This window comes from Candida metapsilosis (genome assembly GCF_017655625.1).
Source record: "Candida metapsilosis strain BP57 chromosome Unknown scaffold1, whole genome shotgun sequence".
Classification (NCBI taxonomy): Eukaryota; Fungi; Ascomycota; class Pichiomycetes; order Serinales; family Debaryomycetaceae; genus Lodderomyces; species Lodderomyces metapsilosis.
In genome coordinates, this window is record NW_027138159.1 from 3,309,062 (window position 1) to 3,327,586 (window position 18,525).

Here is an 18,525-nt window from a genome sequence, read left to right on the forward strand (position 1 = left end):
CACCATACCACACATTTAGCTGTACTTTAAATAAACCCTTGATAAAACTGGAAATTCTTTTAAGCAGAAGTCTCCACAAATTCTCCCATCACCAAGCTTCAGAAGTAAGAAACATCTAAGAGTTTACATTTCACAACCACATTTCTTTCTGCATTTACATCAGTTCTACGACAGCATATTCCCAACTGTTTAACCTTTTTGGTCTCCTAATCGCAAAAACCTGCTTCCTAATTTTTTTTTAGTTTTATGATCCAACAACTTTGATACCAAAATAGAACAATAGATACTACTAGAACCACCTGTTTTTCTTCCCATAGATGAAATTTGGTAACAATTTGCAACATCTATCGGTACCTGAATGGAAAAGCTACAATATTGACTACAACGACTTGAAATATAAAATCAAACAAATCACCAAACAAGATACTCAAGACCTTTCTTCGTTACACCATGCATTTATTGAAAATATCGATTATGTCAATTTATTCATCCAAACTAAATATGGTGAGTTGAATCGAAAATTTGCTTTCCTTGAATCCATTTTCAATAATCTCCTCCATATAAAAGATGAAATTAATGATTATGACTCTCTACGATCGTTCTTGATTGAAATTGATGAACTTTTCTATCAAGCGATTGAGTTGTCAATCATTTTGAAAAATTTGTCTAAATTCATCTTGATTCAAAAGATTGCCATTAAAAAGATTTTCAAAAAGTTTCTCAAGTATTATCAATACAAGAAAATTGGTGGTAAATTTGTGCTTGAATTGAAAGATAATCACTTGATTAACAATCCCCGGTCATTTGTCAACTTTGATTTGACTCAATTGACGCTAAAATTGACTAATTTGATCAATTTGATTAAATATGAACGCAAATTTGTTGAATGTTTCAATGGTGATTTACATCGCAAAAACTCCTTATTCTCATTAGCATCGTCTTTAAATACTGCATCGGATTATCAAACTTCAATATTGGCAAACCAGAACAACCACAGCACTAATGCCAACACTTCACAGCCAATACCTAACAAGAATGGTACTTTCACCACCACCACAGCCACCACAAATTCATCCCCCAATACTGCCATCACCACTGCTACAAACACCACTGCCAACTATTTCAATTCAAACCCACAACAGATTCCAACTTCACCAGAAGAACACTTTGATTTGACTGTACTACTAAAACGCAACTTTCAATGTCACTGTCTAGTACCGAATGAGCTGACTAGTGATATCATTCTCAACTTGAATGTCTATTTAAACTTGAAATGCATTGAAGATAATCTTGTTTCTGTAATCTACTTGAATCAAGACTTGTTGAAAGAACCCGCTCTTATTTTATCAAATGATACTAGTCAACTGTCGATTGTTATGGCCCCTACTGGTGGTTTGAGAAAATATTCATATTGTATCTTGCCTAATGATATTGTCAGGGTGTTTTTATCACATTTACAAGATAGAGCCAATGAGGAATACAAGAGTCAGTTGCTTGATTATTTCCAAGAATCGAGTCAGTTGACAAAAAAGACGATTGATTTCATCATTTCTAATGACTATTTGCCAGTATCAAAAACATTTTGTCAACGATCAAGGTTTAGAATTGACAAGACTACTGGTGGTGACGATGACCTTGTCACAGCTGATGGTAACCTTGCTGATGAAATTGGCTCCTCCAATCAACAACTGCAACTGCAACAACAACAACAACCTTCTCAACCAGATGAAAATGACTACTACATTGCATTAGAAAGTAATATATCCACCACAAATAAACCTAAATATATCAATACTATTGATTTCCCAGAAACTTTCAACGACATGGACTGTTTCCCTCATAGTCACCTTGGAATATTCTCCAACCATTTAAACTTGTCAGAATTTGAATCGTCATTAACGACTGAAGTTGATTCTCAAACTGGTGTATTACGAAACAGATATTCCTCGTCATTTGCTCGTCGATTCCCCAAGAAGTTACAAATGATTCTTCAGAATAATGCCGTCTCTTTATACAAGGGGTTCAATTTCTACCAATATCAAATATCTTGTTATTACAACATTGTCCCTAATGGAGAATTTATCAATAACCATTATTCAAACTTGCTTAATTTGAACTTGTTGAAGGAATTTGAAGATATCGATGCTTGTAATCAACAATTGAATCAAGAAGAAGGGTTGATTAGAGCTAAATCGGATGATATAATGAAGCACAAGATGTCGATTCAAAATCTTCAACAACAGCAACAACAAGATCAAGCTGTTGAAGAACAAGAGCGACAACAAAGACAAAAACAAGCTAGGCATATTCAATCTAGGTTGCATAATCAGCCACAGCAAGATAGTTTTGGATCCAGTATATTTGATCATATAAGACGTGGATCAGGGAGTGTTTCACCAAATGAAGTCAATTTGAGTGATGATTATGTTGTCAACCTAGAAGGAGGACCAGATATGTATGATTTACCAAATAATCAAGTGACTAAATTCCTCACTTCAATCTTGCATTTCAAAGATAGACTATTCAACAATGACGAAACAATGAGACATAAACCACAACATAAGCAAAGGCTGATACATGAAAACCCGTACTACTACTCCTCCAATGCCAACCCTATTGATGAACAGCATCAATTACTTGATCCATACACTAAACTCCTCTCCATGTATCATAACCAAGATGACGTCAACAACTACTCAACCTATGACTCCATCAATGAAGAACCAATGTCATATTTCCAACGTAATGACCACCAATTAAAATACGAATCCGATTACGATCAAACCTTATCCTACATCTACTTCACCTTGACAATTATCTCCCTTTTCCTAAGTGGGATCCAACTAGGTACAATCTACTCCATATTCACTTCAATTGATGATATCGAAGATTCGAAATTCCTTATTCGTGATAATTTGGGAATTTTCATTGTGTTGGTATTGGGAATGATTATTCTGGTCGGGTTCAATTTGTTGGCGATTAATCTATTGTGGTTTAGGTATAATTCACCCGTCAAGTTTCACAAGTTTTCGGTAACTGGTGCTTTGATTATTAACTTGTTGGGGTGTGTTTGGAGTTGTGTTTTGTTGTTGCATTGCTTCTAGGGGGGGGCGCGACACGACTTCCTTGCCCAATTTGCATATTCACATTCATTTTTGAAGCTTTTATTGTATAACTATATACTGTTTTTTTTAATTCTAAATTTTGCATTTGATAAAAATAACTGCAGTTAGGACTAATAGTAGATGTGGACGTGCTAAAAAGATTATAGATGATGGCTTTGGTAGGTGTAAAAAAAAAAAATCTCTCCCGGGGGCGAGTCGAACGCCCGATCCCAAGATTACAAAATCTGGATAAACAATTTACAGTCTTGTGCTTTAAACCAACTAAGCTACCAGGAGGATTTCACGAGAAAAAAGTGCAATCGCGGAAGCAGAAAAGTTTTTTCTAATCACGTTTTAGGATGATCCTTTTGCAACCAGTTTCCTCTGTTTGCATGTAAATGGGGATACTTTGGGCTCAAAGTGTTTTTAGTATGTATCTAAAAGATGTAGTATGAGTCTAGTTCTTGTAGGCAACTTTCTCATTGATCAGAGCGATGTAAAGTTTGGTTTTAAATTTTGGCTAAAAGATACTGCAAAAAATAGATCAAATGCATTGAGTACAGAGAAATGTGGTATACAGTAACACATGGATAGCTTGTTTCAAAGCAGAGAGAGAGAAAGGTTTATGGTAGGAATATCAGTCTACCAAGGACGTTTTTCGAGTGTTGAAGTGCCTGCACCGGCAGAATTAATGAGTTAGCCAAATATGGGTTATATGTGGGGATATGCTTGCTTTTTGAGTCATCTTACATATACATACATTCAACATGACTGTTGTGCTCTAAGGAGATGCAGAGCGATGTGAAGCGTAGTCATTCCTATTATTTCCATAAATGTTTGTTATTTATTATCTCGGCTTTTTCTATTCACTCGTACCACTAATTTCGCAAGTTAGGTAAATTGTATAAATAGTCTTCAACATAACCAAAATCATGTAAATATAAAGCGTATAACACACAATGTTTTTTTTCCATCGGATGTACTAATATTGATTGCAGTTCCGTTTAGATGTTGGTGTACATGTCTTTGATATTGTGTTGAGAATCCTAAAACGCGTCCTTCATCCCGAGGATTACTCGATTCTTTCTAAAATAGATTTCCCTGTTTTCACTTCACCGACCCCCATTTTGATCATTCCAACTTTCGAGAGGAGGTTGCTCGAGGAAAAGGCAATTCACAATGACTAACTTTTTCTTTTTTGGCTCTGACTTCAATCCTGTCTTAGTATACCTTTGAAGGATAGTCCATGAGGAGCTGTTGTCGTTGAAGCTGCTCTCGGTGACCTTTTACACTCACTTGCGGAAAGTTACAAATTGGGTTGCTTTATTTAAGACTCCCGCAGGATTATTCTTGAACCAAGTGTGATTTCCATATTTAATCACACTTGGGTCTGGTTTGATCACTTGCGATCTGCAGGAGGATTGATATAGCTTTATAAGTAGTTTTGGATGTATCCAAAAACAGCATTCCCCTAGTTTGAACTTAGAGAAACATGTGATTAAGTGTCTCTCCAAATGTATCACCTTATTAGTAGCTTTTATTAATAAACGATTTTTAGATATAGTGTAATTGATTTTGAAATGTTGTAGCCTACTATCACATCTCTTACGTGCTTACATCTTTCAACAACTCTGTTAGTTAGCCGAGTGCTGCCGTACATGTGTTTCCTATTACTTATTTGCATGGGTTGCAAACCAAATAACAGCAATAATTTTTCCATGTTGTCTGTGACTTTCTTATACCACACATGATGAATCACTCTCATCATGATTGGGATCTGTTGGTCTAGAGGCAAGTAAGGAGTCAATTATGCCGTCTACGCTTTTTAGCTTTGGAAGTTGCTACCTACAAAGCTGGAAATTGCATAAGAGAATCGAGGAGTGAGTTATGCTAATAGGGCGTTTTTGAAGGGCTAAATACAAAGTTGTCATCACCCATGCAACCTCTGGCATCCTGACAATACTTTAATAAAGTATTTCGTGTCATCAGAGAGTTTACAATCACCACAATTATACATTCTCATACTATTACAAACTCTCTACTTCATATTTCGCCTCTTGTTGATAAAAGATAGACTATTGGTGTTGTTGTTGCTGTAATACAAGTCATTCTCAATCAATTTGTTATTCCCTTGGTAAAAGATTTTAAAGCAATATCCAAAGTTAACAAGAATTGACTTGAACCCGTATTTGGCAGTTGAAACTATGTGAACATTTGATTGTAGATGTAGTGGGTATGCAGTCTTTTTCCCATCACTAAGAGAGATTATGAAACCTTCATATGACTCTCGAGTAGATGCACTTGATTTTGTATTTCGTTGACGCAATGAAGTAAGTCCTTGGTTTTCAAATACAGAAGATGATGGGTTATTTGTTGTTGGTGATATAGCCCTTTTAGGATGGATTTTCTCAAACCCTATAATCATATTGACGTCACTAACCTGCCAACACTTTATATCTTCATACCAGTATTGACTCTCACAAACAGCGCTGAACCCAAGACATCTAATTTCTCTTGGATCTCTTTCAGCACGAAGACAAATACTGTTTTTCGATCTCTGCAGGTCAATTTTGAATGTGTGAACAATTAATATACCCGAATCATCTTCATACACCAATGATAATGAGGTGACTGAAACACAACCACAAAACTTACAATGTGTCGGCTGTGAATGGGCAACTTTGAATGTGCCAGGTTTGAAATGACCAATATTGAACGTTTTTAAAACAATACCACTTTGAACATCAATCAAGGATGCAGTAAAGTCACACACAGACACAATCACACCGATAAACTCAATAGGAACGATGACGGGTGTGTTTAGCTTATGTGATTGTTTCATAGTGGTTGTTACATAACTCCCACAAGTGAAGATCTTAACCGGAAAGTCTCGAAAGACAAAATTGTTATTCACGACAATTCCAATAATGAACTCCCCATTAGTCTTTTGACAAACAATCTTATCATTAACTCTTGGTGTTTTCACTTTGGCTGCACCGGAAAATGGCGCAAACATTTGCTCATCCAAAGAACCATTTTCACAGGATAAAACCAACACAGCTCCATTGTTTAGTACTAGCACAAAGTCCAGAGGTATATGTTCATATGTGGATGTTGCTGCTGTTGCTGTTTTGGTTCTTGCTGTTGGTGATGGAGGAGTGGCAAACGGCATTGGTTGTGTGGTTGTTAATATTGGCGAGTCAGGACAACGAATTATGGCACTATGTGAGTCAGTAGCTAGCGACTTTGAGCTTCCACGTTTAGCTCTTAATAATTTTCTAGCCAAGAACCCAGGAACAGTCTTATGTCTAAAGAAAGATTCCAACACTTTTGAATTTTTATTAACGCTAGGATGATGTTGTGTCCACTTCAATTTAAAATTCTCATAACAGTAGATCGCTTGTTTATTGAAACAAATAAGGATAACGTATATCCCATCATCACTGATTGCAATGTGATTCACTGGCCATATATCAGTCGCAAGTACATGTTTTTCATTCGAACTCGGCGACCAAGCTATAACAGTATGGTTCAATTCAAAAGATACAACAATTGGACAGCTAGGGTTGGTTATTACATTCAATATATCCGAGGAATGGAGACTTCGTAATTCAATTGAGTTTAATTTTTCCTTCTCTGGGCGAATATGGTTCCTGTTGGTGATTGTGGGTGATTTTAGATTGATACAAATGAGAATAACCGAGGCAATGAATACGATGGAAAGAATTGCTTCCACGTAAAACAAGTTGATATAGGATAGATCTAGGTGAATCATATTCTAAGCATCTCGTATGAGTAGTAGTAGTAGTGATATGGGGCTGGTTTGTGAGTATCTATCCACCCTGTCAATTGCCTTTCGACGTTTCTCCTTGTTCGTATAAAAGAGAGTTTTTGGTAGAAAACTTTTTTTTTTTTTTTTTTTAGATCTCACAGAATCAATCTTCAATCAGGCTCGGGTTTATAAATTTTCCCCACCAAAGGGACATATACTGCTAAGCGCCAGATATTTAAAACCTTCACAGACACAAGTTTTACAATAGCAAATGCATATAAAATCATGTATATTCTATTAATCTATAATATAAATCTACACTTTTTTGTTTGCTTAATCTTTGAAGCTGTTGAAGTCTGGGTCACAAGTTCTAACAACACCATCCTTTTCAGAAAGTTTGTTCAAAGTTTCAAAATCTTCCTTACTCAAAGTGAATGTCTTGATGTTGGAGATGATTCTTGAGTCAGTTACAGACTTTGGCAAAACAACAGTGTTTCTTTGTACAGCCCATGAGACTAAAACTTGTGCTGGTTCAACACCATTCTTCTCAGCAATGTCAGTAATGGTCTTGTTCTTGAACAATGGGGATTCACTAGAGCCCAATGGTGAGTAAGCTTCCAATACGATATTCTTTGACTTCAAGTAGTCGTACAATTCAGGTTGAGTCAATAATGGATGAGCTTCAATTTGGTTAGCAGCTGGCACAACATCAACGCCGTCAGCATTCAAAAGTTTTTCCAACTTCTTAACCGTAAAGTTTGAAACACCAATGGCCTTAACTTTTTTACCTTCCTTGTAAATCTTCTGTAAAGTCTTCCAAGTGTCAACGAAATCGTGATCAGTGTATGGCTTGTCAGTTTCAGGGTCAGTTGAAACTGGCCAATGGATCAAATACAAATCAATGTAATCGAGACCCAATTTCTTCAATGATTCATCCAAAGCAGCTTCAACATCCTTGTGTTTTTTGTTCCACAATTTAGTAGTAACAAACAATTCCTCTCTTGGGATGTTTGCAGCGGCAATTCCTCTACCAACTTCTTCTTCATTTCCATAGATAGCAGCAGTGTCAATGTGTCTGTAACCGTTCTTCAATGCAGTTAAAACAGAGTTGTAAGCGGCATCTTTCTCACTAGCACGCCACGTTCCCAATCCAACAGCGGGGATCTTAGCGCCGGTGTTTAAGGTGAATTCAGTTGTGTTGACTTTCAATTGAGCTGACATAATTGTTTGTTTGTTTAATTAATATGTAGTGAAAAGAAATGTGTGGTTGAATTAAATTGTCGAGTGATTTCAACAACTATTTATATTATTATTAATTATGTAGTTGCTAATTCCAAAATTTGCCGTTTGCCATTATTTTGCCGTTCGGTATGTGACAAAATCTCTGACAGCAGCAAGAAACAAAAAAAAGAAAAGATTTGACGCCACACATACAATAGGAGGGAGAAGAGTTTTTGGAATGGAATGCCAACGGTACTCCGAGGTGACTAGCTCGGAACATTACCCAAAAGGGCAAGCGCACATGAAACTCATAATGACATCATTTTGCATTTGTCAGTGGAAGAATGGTGGTTACAGTTTTGTGATAGAAATTCATTCATAGCGCCGACACGGCACCATTGTGGACACTGATACTTTCAAGTCCAATGAAAAAGCCTTTCCAGCACATGCTAGAGTTGTATGCCAATGCAATTTGTAATTGTAGATCTCTCTATGTCTCTTCAATACTACTGTTCCACACTAAACCCTGTTTTGTCCAAATGTCGTGTGTAAAGTGTCGTCGTAAAATGAAGCGCTGAAGAACGAAAAAAAAAAATTTCATTGAACATTGAACAGTTGAGCTCACTGAACGCTTGCATTTTCAGCAAAGGATGGAGTCAGTTCTTAATACTACATTGGGTGCTCGTTTGAGTGCTTATTTAGTGACAGCCGATGATTTCAAAAGACAAAGAACAAGAACCAACAAGAGAATTCTTAAATTACGTCGTGATCTAAATTTGGTCACCAAGGATACCAAAAATTACAGTGCAAAGGTACAAACTTCGAAAATTACCCCTCAACAGTATGATGAGAACAAGGATTATGGTTTGCTCGAGTTACTTTTAGCCGAGAGAGATATGTTGTATGCACATGAGATTAAAGCTAAATTGGACATCAATAGTGAGAAATCATCTTCATACACAACTCTTTTGAAAACGAAAATGAAGAGAGCTTTATTCCATGTCGATAACTTGATAAAGTTGACAAATGGTGAAGCCAATACAAAAATTCGCATAGAGGTGTATATTTATGCTGCGTTGGTTGCTGGGCAATTGTCAATAACCAGAAAACAATGGTCAAAAGCATTGAATGCATTTTCAATAGCTAAATGCAGTTTGGATTATTTGAATGCACAAGATAGCGATAAGGAATCTTTCAACAAGACATTGTGTACTGAACTTCTTGAAAACACCGTTGATCCTTCCTTAAATTTGGCAGCATCGCAATTGGATAATGTACCAGCAACGGATTTGAAAACTTTATCAAGAAAGTATTGCCATGAGAACTCCTTCCCTGAAATATCACCTGTTCTTAGCTTGATTGACCCACTGTTCACCAAAGACATCTCGTCATCGGTTCAATTGCAAAAAGAAGTTGATTGGAGAGGTCATGTTGCCACAATTTACAACGACGAACTCGCATACAAAATTCAGGAATTGACAGGTAACAAGGAGTGGTTGAATTACAACGATGCCAACCAGTTTGATCACGTAATTGCATCTTGGATTAGTATATTGGAGTTGCACAAAGAAGATACTCTGAAAAATCAAGATGATGATGATATGGAAAAGGTTCAAGATAGAGCAATCTTGTTAACCTACATCAACTACAACTTGCTCTTTACAAAACTCAAGAGAGATTTGTTGTTGGTGGGACAATTGGCAGCTCATAATAATGTTGAAGATAACAAAGATATCATTAGAATTTACCTCGGTGTGATTAAACTCGTTGACGAGTTGAAAGAGCTTCCAGGTGTTTACAATGATGAAGATTTATATTACTCGCTAGAGAATTTGGAAAAGTTTTACCAAAGTCAAAAAAATGTCATTATTGCCGAGTCATATCAATTTAACAATCGATTTTCCGAAAGTTTAAAGATCTACAACCATATCAACAAACAGTTAGAGAACCAAGGCGATTTTTACAAAGTTGACTTTCCATTCGAGGTTAGCTCCAATTCCCAAGTTGCTCTTTTCAAGGCGCAAGTGGAGAAGAAAGTTTTACAAGCTCAAGTTAGTGCCCAATTCGAACAAGGAAAGAAAGCAGCATGCGCGAAATATACCATTGAAGATACAAGAAAGTTTCCTATTGGCTTGGAGGTGATTAATCTTGACAACATCGAGCCAGTAATGTGTAAACCAGTGTTGTTTGATATTGCATTCAATTATATACTGCCTGAAGCGGAATCTGTGCAACCTGCACAAGCACCCACCCCATCAACCGATTCCAGTGCCGAAGACACGAAGAAGCGTGGGTTCTTTGGTATATTCGGTGGTCGTAAGTAGATACTGTAGGAATAGAGATGTAAAGCATAATTTGATGAGTTGTTCAAAAATTTACAACGCGTAGAACTGAAAAATTGGACTTAATCAGAACCAGTTATTCCTCCACAACAAACCGCTTATGAAGAAGGAAGGACTGGCATTGTCATTAGCAATATGTGTCTTGGGTCTATATAGTACGTTCCTTACATGGTCCGTCTTGCAAGAACGTATCAACACTACTCCCTATGGCGACAATGAATTCTTTCGAGCACCACTAATAGTCAACACCGTTCAAGCTTTGCTTGCATCGATTGTTGGATTGATATACACAGTATTGACGGAAAAGTCATCTCCATTTGACGTATTCACCCAGAATGGGAAACAAGGGTGGCTGGTGTTCAAGTCATTGGTTTTAATATCCATTTGTTCGAGTGTTGCATCGCCAGTAGGGTATAAATCATTAACGCACTTGGATTACTTGGCGTATTTGTTGGCTAAATCGTGTAAATTGATCCCGGTAATGTTTGTCCATTTCACGTTATACAAGACTAGATTCCCATTGTTTAAGTATGTTGTTGCACTGATGGTCACTTTGGGAGTGACGATATTTACCTTGGCTCATTCTAAAGAGAGTAAAAAGATTAATGATGGAAATACAGCTTTGGGATTGGCTTATTTAATCGGAAGCATGTTGCTTGACGGGTTGACAAATTCCACCCAGGACCAATTGTTCAAAATCCCACTAAAGAGAAAATTCACCGGAGCCAAATTGATGTGCGTTTTAAACTTGTTTATCTTTGTCCTTACTGCTGGATACATTGTCCTATTTCAAAGATCAGAGATTAGCCATACTTACAACTTTATCCAAAGATATCCACAATTACTTTATGATGTTGTCGTTTTTGCCGGATGTGGGGCTATAGGACAAGTGTTTATATTCATCATATTGGAACATTTTGACTCAATTGTATTGATAACGGCAACCGTGACGAGGAAAATGTTGAGTATGATGTTGAGTGTGGTGCTTTTTGGCCATTATTTGAATATTAAGCAGTGGATTGGCGTTTTGTTGGTGTTTGGTGGTATTGGATTTGAAGCTTTTACCAAATTTCAACAAAAGAGAAAGCCTAAAACTGATTAGACAGGAATTAAAAAGCTCTTGTGTATTTGTATACTGTTTATTTACATGTAAAGCACCTCTTCCCATCATCACTGTATAATTCCATCCAAATACTCTTCAATCTTTTTCTTTATATTTTCCTTCACTTCAGGCGGTATCGATTCTTCAGCCTTTGGCCTAACATATGCATACAAATCACTCAAGTTCTTTGTTTCCAATTTCTTCTTATCACCACCTTCATTTAGTCTATCATTTGCAATCTGGGCAACTTTATCATACCATCCACTTTCGTATAGCTGTAGTTTGAGTTGTTTGTTGATTAGATCATAGTTTCCTGATGCCACCAAGTGTTCTTGAATTTTCGATTTGATTTGGTTTAATTCATCTTGTTGGGTCATATTCAAGGGGCTATAGAGTGTATGTGACAGGAAGATGTGAAGCGATGTGTCTGCCACTGATCAGTGTCTCTTTATGATGTGTAATAGATTGATGCGCTCGGGAATTTTCTCTCCCTCGGATTTGCAATTTTCCTTAGAAAAGCAATCAACCCACCTTTTCTCTGCCAATTCTTTTTATGCTTAGAAGAGCACTTACACGTACAATGTCATCGAAAGCTTCTCCATACAAGGCAAGAGTAACAGCAATTGAACCTTTGCAACAAGGCAAATGGATCCAAACTAGAAAGATTGAATACAATGACCCCGATGGTAAACCCAAGCAATGGGAAATGGCCGTTAGAACCACCAGATCCGAAACTACCAACGTCGACGCAGTATCTATAGTATCTATATTACATCACGAAAATAAAGCCAAGGAATTGGTATTGGTGAAACAGTTTCGTCCACCTTGTGAGAAAGTATTGATTGAATTACCGGCCGGTTTAGTTGATCCTAAAGAGACGATAGAGAGTACCGCAGTTAGAGAATTACTTGAAGAGACTGGATACCATGGCAAATTCCGCAAACAGTCGCTGATTATGTTTAGTGACCCAGGTTTGACTAATGCCAATATGGTTTTGGCTCATGTTGATATCGATTTGAAAGATCCGAAGAATCAAAACCCAGTGCCAGAATTGGAAGATAATGAGTTTATAGAGACTTTTACTCTTCCTTTGGAGAACTTGTTGGAAGAAATGGAAAAGATGTGTGAAAAGGAAGGATGTTCTGTTGATGCTAGGTTGTATCATTTTGCTAAAGGTTTGGAATTGGCAAAAACTTTCAAATTGTGAGTGATTCAGTTGTGTTAGTAGATCAACTAGAGACACCCCCTGTATTAAAAGAGATGCCTTAGTTGTAAACTGTTGTAGATTTCCTCTTAGACCCTTGTTTATTCACGTGATTTCCCCAACAAAAAAAAATAAATCCGCAAAATGTTCATTTTTCAGCTTGTGATTCTGCCCCAGATTTGCTAGAGCTTTCATAATCTCCCCATAATGACGAGCATAGATCCTACCGAAAACACAGAATCATCCGACTCATGCTGTTTCTGCTTGGGAACTGATATCGATATCCCATCCTTTGGCACTATCCATGATGCTAAAGATATGTTAAAACCATGCTCGACATGTTCATTAGTTTGCCATCGAAGATGCTTGTTAGACTGGCTTGACACCATTCCTCCTAGTAAATTACGTGTGATTCATGCAACTACAGAACGTGCCGACTCATCCTTATTGTCAAGAATGCATCAGGAACATGCTGGTGATATAGGCATAGGCCAAGCACCTGCTAATACTGGGAACACGACAATCAGAATAGATTTAACGGCTCTGGCTTTGGAGAGTTGGTTTAACAATATAACGACATTTACTAATAATGAAGATGAGACTGATGAGGATAGTGATAATGGATCATTTGGAGATGAGCAGGATTTAGCTCATGATCAGAATTCAACACATTCAAGTGGCGGAAGCAGCCATAGTAGTGGAGTGATTCCCCACTCTAAGGAAACTCTCGTCTACATCTTAGCACCATGTCCACAATGCAAGAAATGGATCATGTTTTCAATGAAAAGGTCATTGCTACTCACTCTCCACACGGCTTTGAAATCGACAACTGCAAAGTTAGTCCGATATGGTACCGTATTTCTTGGAATCACATCGGCACTTACAGGTATTGCGTCATTGGGATACATTGGATTAACTAGTGTAGGTTTGAAAATGATGGACAAGATTATTCCTGCACCTTTATTGATACGGTTATTGACACGTAAATCCTTGCTCAAGTCACAAAGCACGTACTCGTCATTATCGAAATTGCTATTTGGCAACTCTGCTTCATATGCCGTTGACAATTTAGAACAAGCTTTGGTACAGGGGTTAATTGATCCATTGAAATTTTCTCGTATTCCAGTATTGCCAATTGTCATGTATCGGGCTAGATCATCGTCGATATTCAAGTTAATTTTCGGCAAGCGCGATGACGAGTTTCCTAGTGCGTTGGTTACTGAGTTTATGATTAGTGCATACATTTCATCCATTGGGGATCATGCTTTATTTCGTGCCATTTACAGCAATGTGAAAACTGATGTCGCTTCTGGACTTCAACATGGGTTCACCATAATGAACCCGTTGAGAAATATCGACTTCCTATCTACAAACAATATAATTTCAATGTTGGTGCCATTGCGATGGATATATGATCTCGTTTATCGTCTTTCATTCAATCGAGCATATTTCAACCTTACTATGGAATCAAGACCACGAACAATTGCAAATAGTCTAAGTGAGTCGGAAATTGATCAATTGGAAGATTTGAATAGTCAATTGAATGATATCACAACACGGAACCGCAAAATTTACCACAACATCGATAAACGAATCGACGCAAGTAGTACATCATCATCATCATCATCATCATTCAACATCCCCATGGTTTCCACCTGGGTTAAATTTGCTCAGAAACAAATCATCTACATGCACGCACTCCGCCACACATGGCTCAAGTACATGAAATTGAAATTGATATCAAATGTCAAATTCACATGGGCATGTCTCCGATTCGACTATTCTTCACCCCTAGCGTCAAATGGAATCATAATCAAGACACTAACAACAATATTCTGGCCATATTTAGCTTCCAAAGTTGGTCTTTTGATAGTTCCATTACTTAGAAAGCATTTCATTGCATATGACAAGTTACATATAGATAAACGCATACTTATTGCCAACATTGTCGGATTGGTGCTTGTTGCCATTGGCAAGGAGTTGCCGCAACTTTACATGGCGAGGAAAAAAGTGAAGCAAATGTCACGTATCGTTCTGGTTGATACTCATGATCTTGGGTTTTTCAAAAGCTTGACGGCAAGTCTTTTACAAGAGGGGAGAAACGGCAGTGGAAGCGATGATGAAAGTGGGGACGGTGCTGATGGTGGTGCGTTGGCTGAAGTGAGTGAATCGTTGATTAATAATCTCACGAATATACCAGGCAATTTCCCACAGTAGAGGAAAAAGGCACGCACAGGGAATGGCTACAAAGTCATATGTAATAATACATATCTTTATTGATACAATAAAATGTATAAAAGAAAAAAATATAAAGATGGACTAGTCCATCAAAATGTCTTTTGCTTATTCATCGTCATAATTCTCATCTTCTTCAACTTGTCTCATTGGAGGTTCAGTATTTTCCTTCTCTTTAGCATCAGGAGCAGAAGCATCGCCATCTTGCTCTTTTGCACCGTCATCTTTACTCTCAACATCATCCTTCTTTTCACCCTCAACCTTCTTTTCACTTTCCTCAGCTTCAGATTTCTTGCGCTCTTCTTCATGCTTTTCCTCTCTTGCTGAGGTTTCACCCGCATGATGATGGTCCTGCACAACCGGCTCACCTTCGCCATCACGATCACTCTTGTCTTTCTTTCCAGCGGGGATAGCACCAGACACAACTTCATCAGGGTCGTTAGGATTTACATCCTCTTCCTCCTTCTCGGCCTCTTTGCCAGTCACATTACTTGAAAAACGAGGCACCGATGAGGTGGAACCTTCAGTAGGTACAGGTGGCACATCAGCAGATGCAGGAGTTCCTGGGTTTGGTTGTTGGGCAGATGGATCAGACGGTTCAACTCCAGACGTTGTTGATATCTTAACCTCCTCTTGGATTGGCTTTGATGACTCTTCTGTCCTGTTTGCCTGATCGGCTTCAGTTGCCGGTTTCTCTTCAACATCCTTCTTTTTCAAAACTTTATCTGAATCTTCTTTGTCTTCCAAGTCATGTTTCCCATTAGGACTGTTGGCTTTATTTGCACCTGCATCAATTGCTGGTGACGTGGCAGCTTCAGGTTGATCCTCCTCCGGTTTCATTTCAACATCTTGATCCTGTTGAACAGCTTCTTTCTCCTTTTCAGTCTCTTGCCTTTCAGCAGGTGCTGGCTCTTCAGGACGAGGCGTTGGCACTGGAGTCTCCTGTTGCACTTGTGGTTCAGATTTCGCAACTTGAACAGAACTTTCCTTCTCTAGATGCTTCTTGGACTCCTCCTTCACCTCATTAGAATTAGCTTCCAAAGCTGGTTTTGTTTCAATATTTGCAGTACTTGGCGGATTCGAGTTGTTCAAGGCAGGTAATGCAGGACTCGGTTGTGATGGCTCACTTTGGTTCACTTGAATAGGTGGTTGCGGCTGGTGAGTAGGCTGTTGGCCATAAGCTGGAGCTTGCTGTTGGGGTATTGGAACTTGCTGCGGAGGCGCTTGCTGTTGTTGACTTGTATTCGAGCTTTGATACTGAGAAAGACCTGCTGCTGTTCCTGGTTGTCCTTGCTGGTACTGAGGCAATTGCTGGTGTGGTGGAGGTGGACCTGGCAATTGTGATCCAGGATGGTTTCCTGCACTCAATTGAGGCGGACCTTGCTGTGTCTCATTGTTTGCGTGAGGTGGAGCTTGCTGAGCAAACTGATGTGGAGGTGGAGCTTGCTGCGGCTGCTGTTGTGGTTGTGGCTGCTGTTGTTGTTGTGGTTGCTGCTGCTGCTGCTGCTGTGGCTGGCCAAAAGGTTGCCCTGGAGCTTGACCACTTTGCAATTGTTGAGCACCACCAGGCAGCCCTTGTTGACCTGGTTGTTGATTGCTTTCCAAAACCATTCCTTGAGGTAATCTTGGTTGTTGAATAGATGGTGGAGGTTGAGGAGCATGAGTATTTCCTTCCTGTTGATATTTAATCAATTGATCCAATCTTGCCTTTATATGAGGATTGCCTGGATCTAATCGTTCAGCTTGTCTATAGGCATCTAAAGCATCACTAATTTGATTATTACAAGTTTCATACAAGGTTCCCAAATCATACCAAACTTCACTGATATATGGGTTTAATCTAATGGCTCTAGTATAAGCATCCAATGCATCACGGTATTGACTAATTTGATAGTACAAGACACCAATAGAACACCAAAAAGTTGGGTTCCTAGAGTCACGATTGACAGCTTGTTGGAATGCTTCATATGCTGCATTGAAATCACCTCTAATCATATGAACTCTACCCAAGTAGTACCAAGAATGAGCATCAGTAGAATCAATTTCCAAAGATTGGGTCAAATATTTCAATGCGATATTTAAATCTTGTTGAAAAGGTTCATGACGAGTAGTAGAGGAACCATTACTTTGACCTGGAGTTGGTGGATTCAGTTCAGCTTGAGAATAAAGACAACCCAATTGTTGCAAAACTTTTGCATGTTGGGGGTTAACTTGTAGTACTTTTTCATAAGCTTCTTTAGCTCCATTCCAATCTTTCTGTTGTTCCAAAACTGATCCAATTTGAAACCAAACATCTGGTTGAGTCAATGGTGGAGGAGGATTGTTTAAAATATATTGAAAGCATTCCAATGCTGGTTGTAATTTACCTTGATGTTTGTAAATGATACCCAATCGGAAATAAATTTCCGTAGCTTTTTCGAAATTAGGATCCAATTCCAAAACACGAACAAATGCTTCTTCAGCATATTCCAAAGAACCATATCGATCATAAAGAATACCAATACCATGCCATAATTTCGGTACATTGGGATTTTCCAAATAGTACAAGGCTCTTTGATAAGCAGCATAAGCTCTTTGCAAGTCATCCAACATTAAATAACAGTGTCCTAATAAACCCCAAGTTTCACCATTTTCAGGATTAAAATTAAGTGCTTGTTCATACAACTCTGCTGCTTTGAAAAACACATCTTTGGAACGGTAGACATTAGCCAATTTAGTTAAAATTTCAGGATTGTTTGGTGAGTGTCTCAAGGCCGAGTCGTATGCAGACATTGCACGGTCGAAATCTCCCAAGCTTTCAGCCAAGGATCCAATTGCTAACCAAGTGGAGGAAGTGGTTTCACTGAGAGCAGTTGCAGCTGGGTTTGCCTGAGCTTGTTGAGCTTGAGCTTGAGCTTGGGCTTGGGCTTGGGCTTGGGCTTGAGCTTGAGCTTGAGCCTGAGCTTGTGCTTGAGCTTGGGCCTGTGCTTGAGCCTGTGCTACTGCTTGTTGGTTGGCAGTAGCTTGAGCTGCAGCAACAATCATTCCTGGTCCTGTAGCATGAGGTTGTTGTTGTTGTTGTTGCTGGTATTGTTGCTGTTGTTGTTGCTGTTGTTGTTGAGGTGGTGGTGGTGCAACACCAGAGTTTGATTGGGGATGAATACCTCCATTCAAAGTAGGTGGAGGTGGTTGTTTATTCCCAACAACAATTGAGTGGGAAGGATTATACATGGTAAAAGTGTTTTAGTCAGACTGGGGTGTTGGGTTAATACAAATGTGTGTTGTTGAGTAATGAGGTGAGTCTTATATAATCACACACACTTTTAGATGTTTTGGATAAATGATGTATATATGTATATATGTATCAGAATAGTATATCAGAGTTGTGTTGTTTGATGTACTCTGTATACTGAAATCCGTTGGTGCTGTTGCAAAAAGTATCCTCGACTTGGTTGTCTGGTTGTCTGGTTGTCTTTTGTTTTTTTGTCTTTTGGTTGATAATTTTTCCTTTTTCTTTTGGTTTCTCTCTCTCTCTCTCTGTCTCCAAAAGAAAAGAACAACAGAAA

At 38.3% G+C, this 18,525-nt stretch overlaps 9 protein-coding genes across 9 annotated transcripts; 5 read left to right on the forward strand and 4 right to left on the reverse strand. All coding sequences in view use genetic code 12, as the record gives it.

Annotated features, from left to right (window-relative positions):
* Positions 1–317: 317 nt before the first annotated feature.
* Positions 318–3,104, forward strand: I9W82_001464 (uncharacterized protein; the record flags this gene model as incomplete). The annotated part of the gene is made up of 1 exon (XM_067690212.1): positions 318–3,104. One exon carries the CDS (start codon positions 318–320, stop codon positions 3,102–3,104), a length of 2,787 nt encoding a protein of 928 aa, XP_067551485.1.
* Positions 3,105–5,142: 2,038 nt separating this feature from the next.
* On the reverse strand, positions 5,143–6,879 carry I9W82_001465 (uncharacterized protein; the record flags this gene model as incomplete). The annotated part of the gene is made up of 1 exon (XM_067690213.1): positions 5,143–6,879. The coding sequence occupies one exon, from the start codon at positions 6,877–6,879 to the stop codon at positions 5,143–5,145; it is 1,737 nt and encodes a 578-aa protein (XP_067551486.1).
* A 330-nt stretch (positions 6,880–7,209) lies between these two features.
* Positions 7,210–8,097, reverse strand: I9W82_001466 (GCY1; the record flags this gene model as incomplete). Its single annotated transcript, XM_067690214.1, has 1 exon — positions 7,210–8,097. One exon carries the CDS (start codon positions 8,095–8,097, stop codon positions 7,210–7,212), a length of 888 nt encoding a protein of 295 aa, XP_067551487.1.
* Positions 8,098–8,747: 650 nt separating this feature from the next.
* Positions 8,748–10,421, forward strand: I9W82_001467 (signal recognition particle subunit; the record flags this gene model as incomplete). The annotated part of the gene is made up of 1 exon (XM_067690215.1): positions 8,748–10,421. The coding sequence occupies one exon, from the start codon at positions 8,748–8,750 to the stop codon at positions 10,419–10,421; it is 1,674 nt and encodes a 557-aa protein (XP_067551488.1).
* A 118-nt stretch (positions 10,422–10,539) lies between these two features.
* Positions 10,540–11,541, forward strand: HUT1 (Hut1p; the record flags this gene model as incomplete). Its single annotated transcript, XM_067690216.1, has 1 exon — positions 10,540–11,541. The coding sequence occupies one exon, from the start codon at positions 10,540–10,542 to the stop codon at positions 11,539–11,541; it is 1,002 nt and encodes a 333-aa protein (XP_067551489.1).
* Positions 11,542–11,609: 68 nt separating this feature from the next.
* I9W82_001469 (uncharacterized protein) lies at positions 11,610–11,918 on the reverse strand (the record flags this gene model as incomplete). The annotated part of the gene is made up of 1 exon (XM_067690217.1): positions 11,610–11,918. The coding sequence occupies one exon, from the start codon at positions 11,916–11,918 to the stop codon at positions 11,610–11,612; it is 309 nt and encodes a 102-aa protein (XP_067551490.1).
* A 203-nt stretch (positions 11,919–12,121) lies between these two features.
* On the forward strand, positions 12,122–12,748 carry YSA1 (ADP-ribose diphosphatase; the record flags this gene model as incomplete). The annotated part of the gene is made up of 1 exon (XM_067690219.1): positions 12,122–12,748. The coding sequence occupies one exon, from the start codon at positions 12,122–12,124 to the stop codon at positions 12,746–12,748; it is 627 nt and encodes a 208-aa protein (XP_067551491.1).
* Positions 12,749–12,952: 204 nt separating this feature from the next.
* I9W82_001471 (uncharacterized protein) lies at positions 12,953–14,962 on the forward strand (the record flags this gene model as incomplete). The annotated part of the gene is made up of 1 exon (XM_067690220.1): positions 12,953–14,962. One exon carries the CDS (start codon positions 12,953–12,955, stop codon positions 14,960–14,962), a length of 2,010 nt encoding a protein of 669 aa, XP_067551492.1.
* A 126-nt stretch (positions 14,963–15,088) lies between these two features.
* SSN6 (transcription regulator) lies at positions 15,089–18,190 on the reverse strand (the record flags this gene model as incomplete). Its single annotated transcript, XM_067690221.1, has 1 exon — positions 15,089–18,190. The coding sequence occupies one exon, from the start codon at positions 18,188–18,190 to the stop codon at positions 15,089–15,091; it is 3,102 nt and encodes a 1,033-aa protein (XP_067551493.1).
* Between the last annotated feature and the right edge of the window lie 335 nt (positions 18,191–18,525).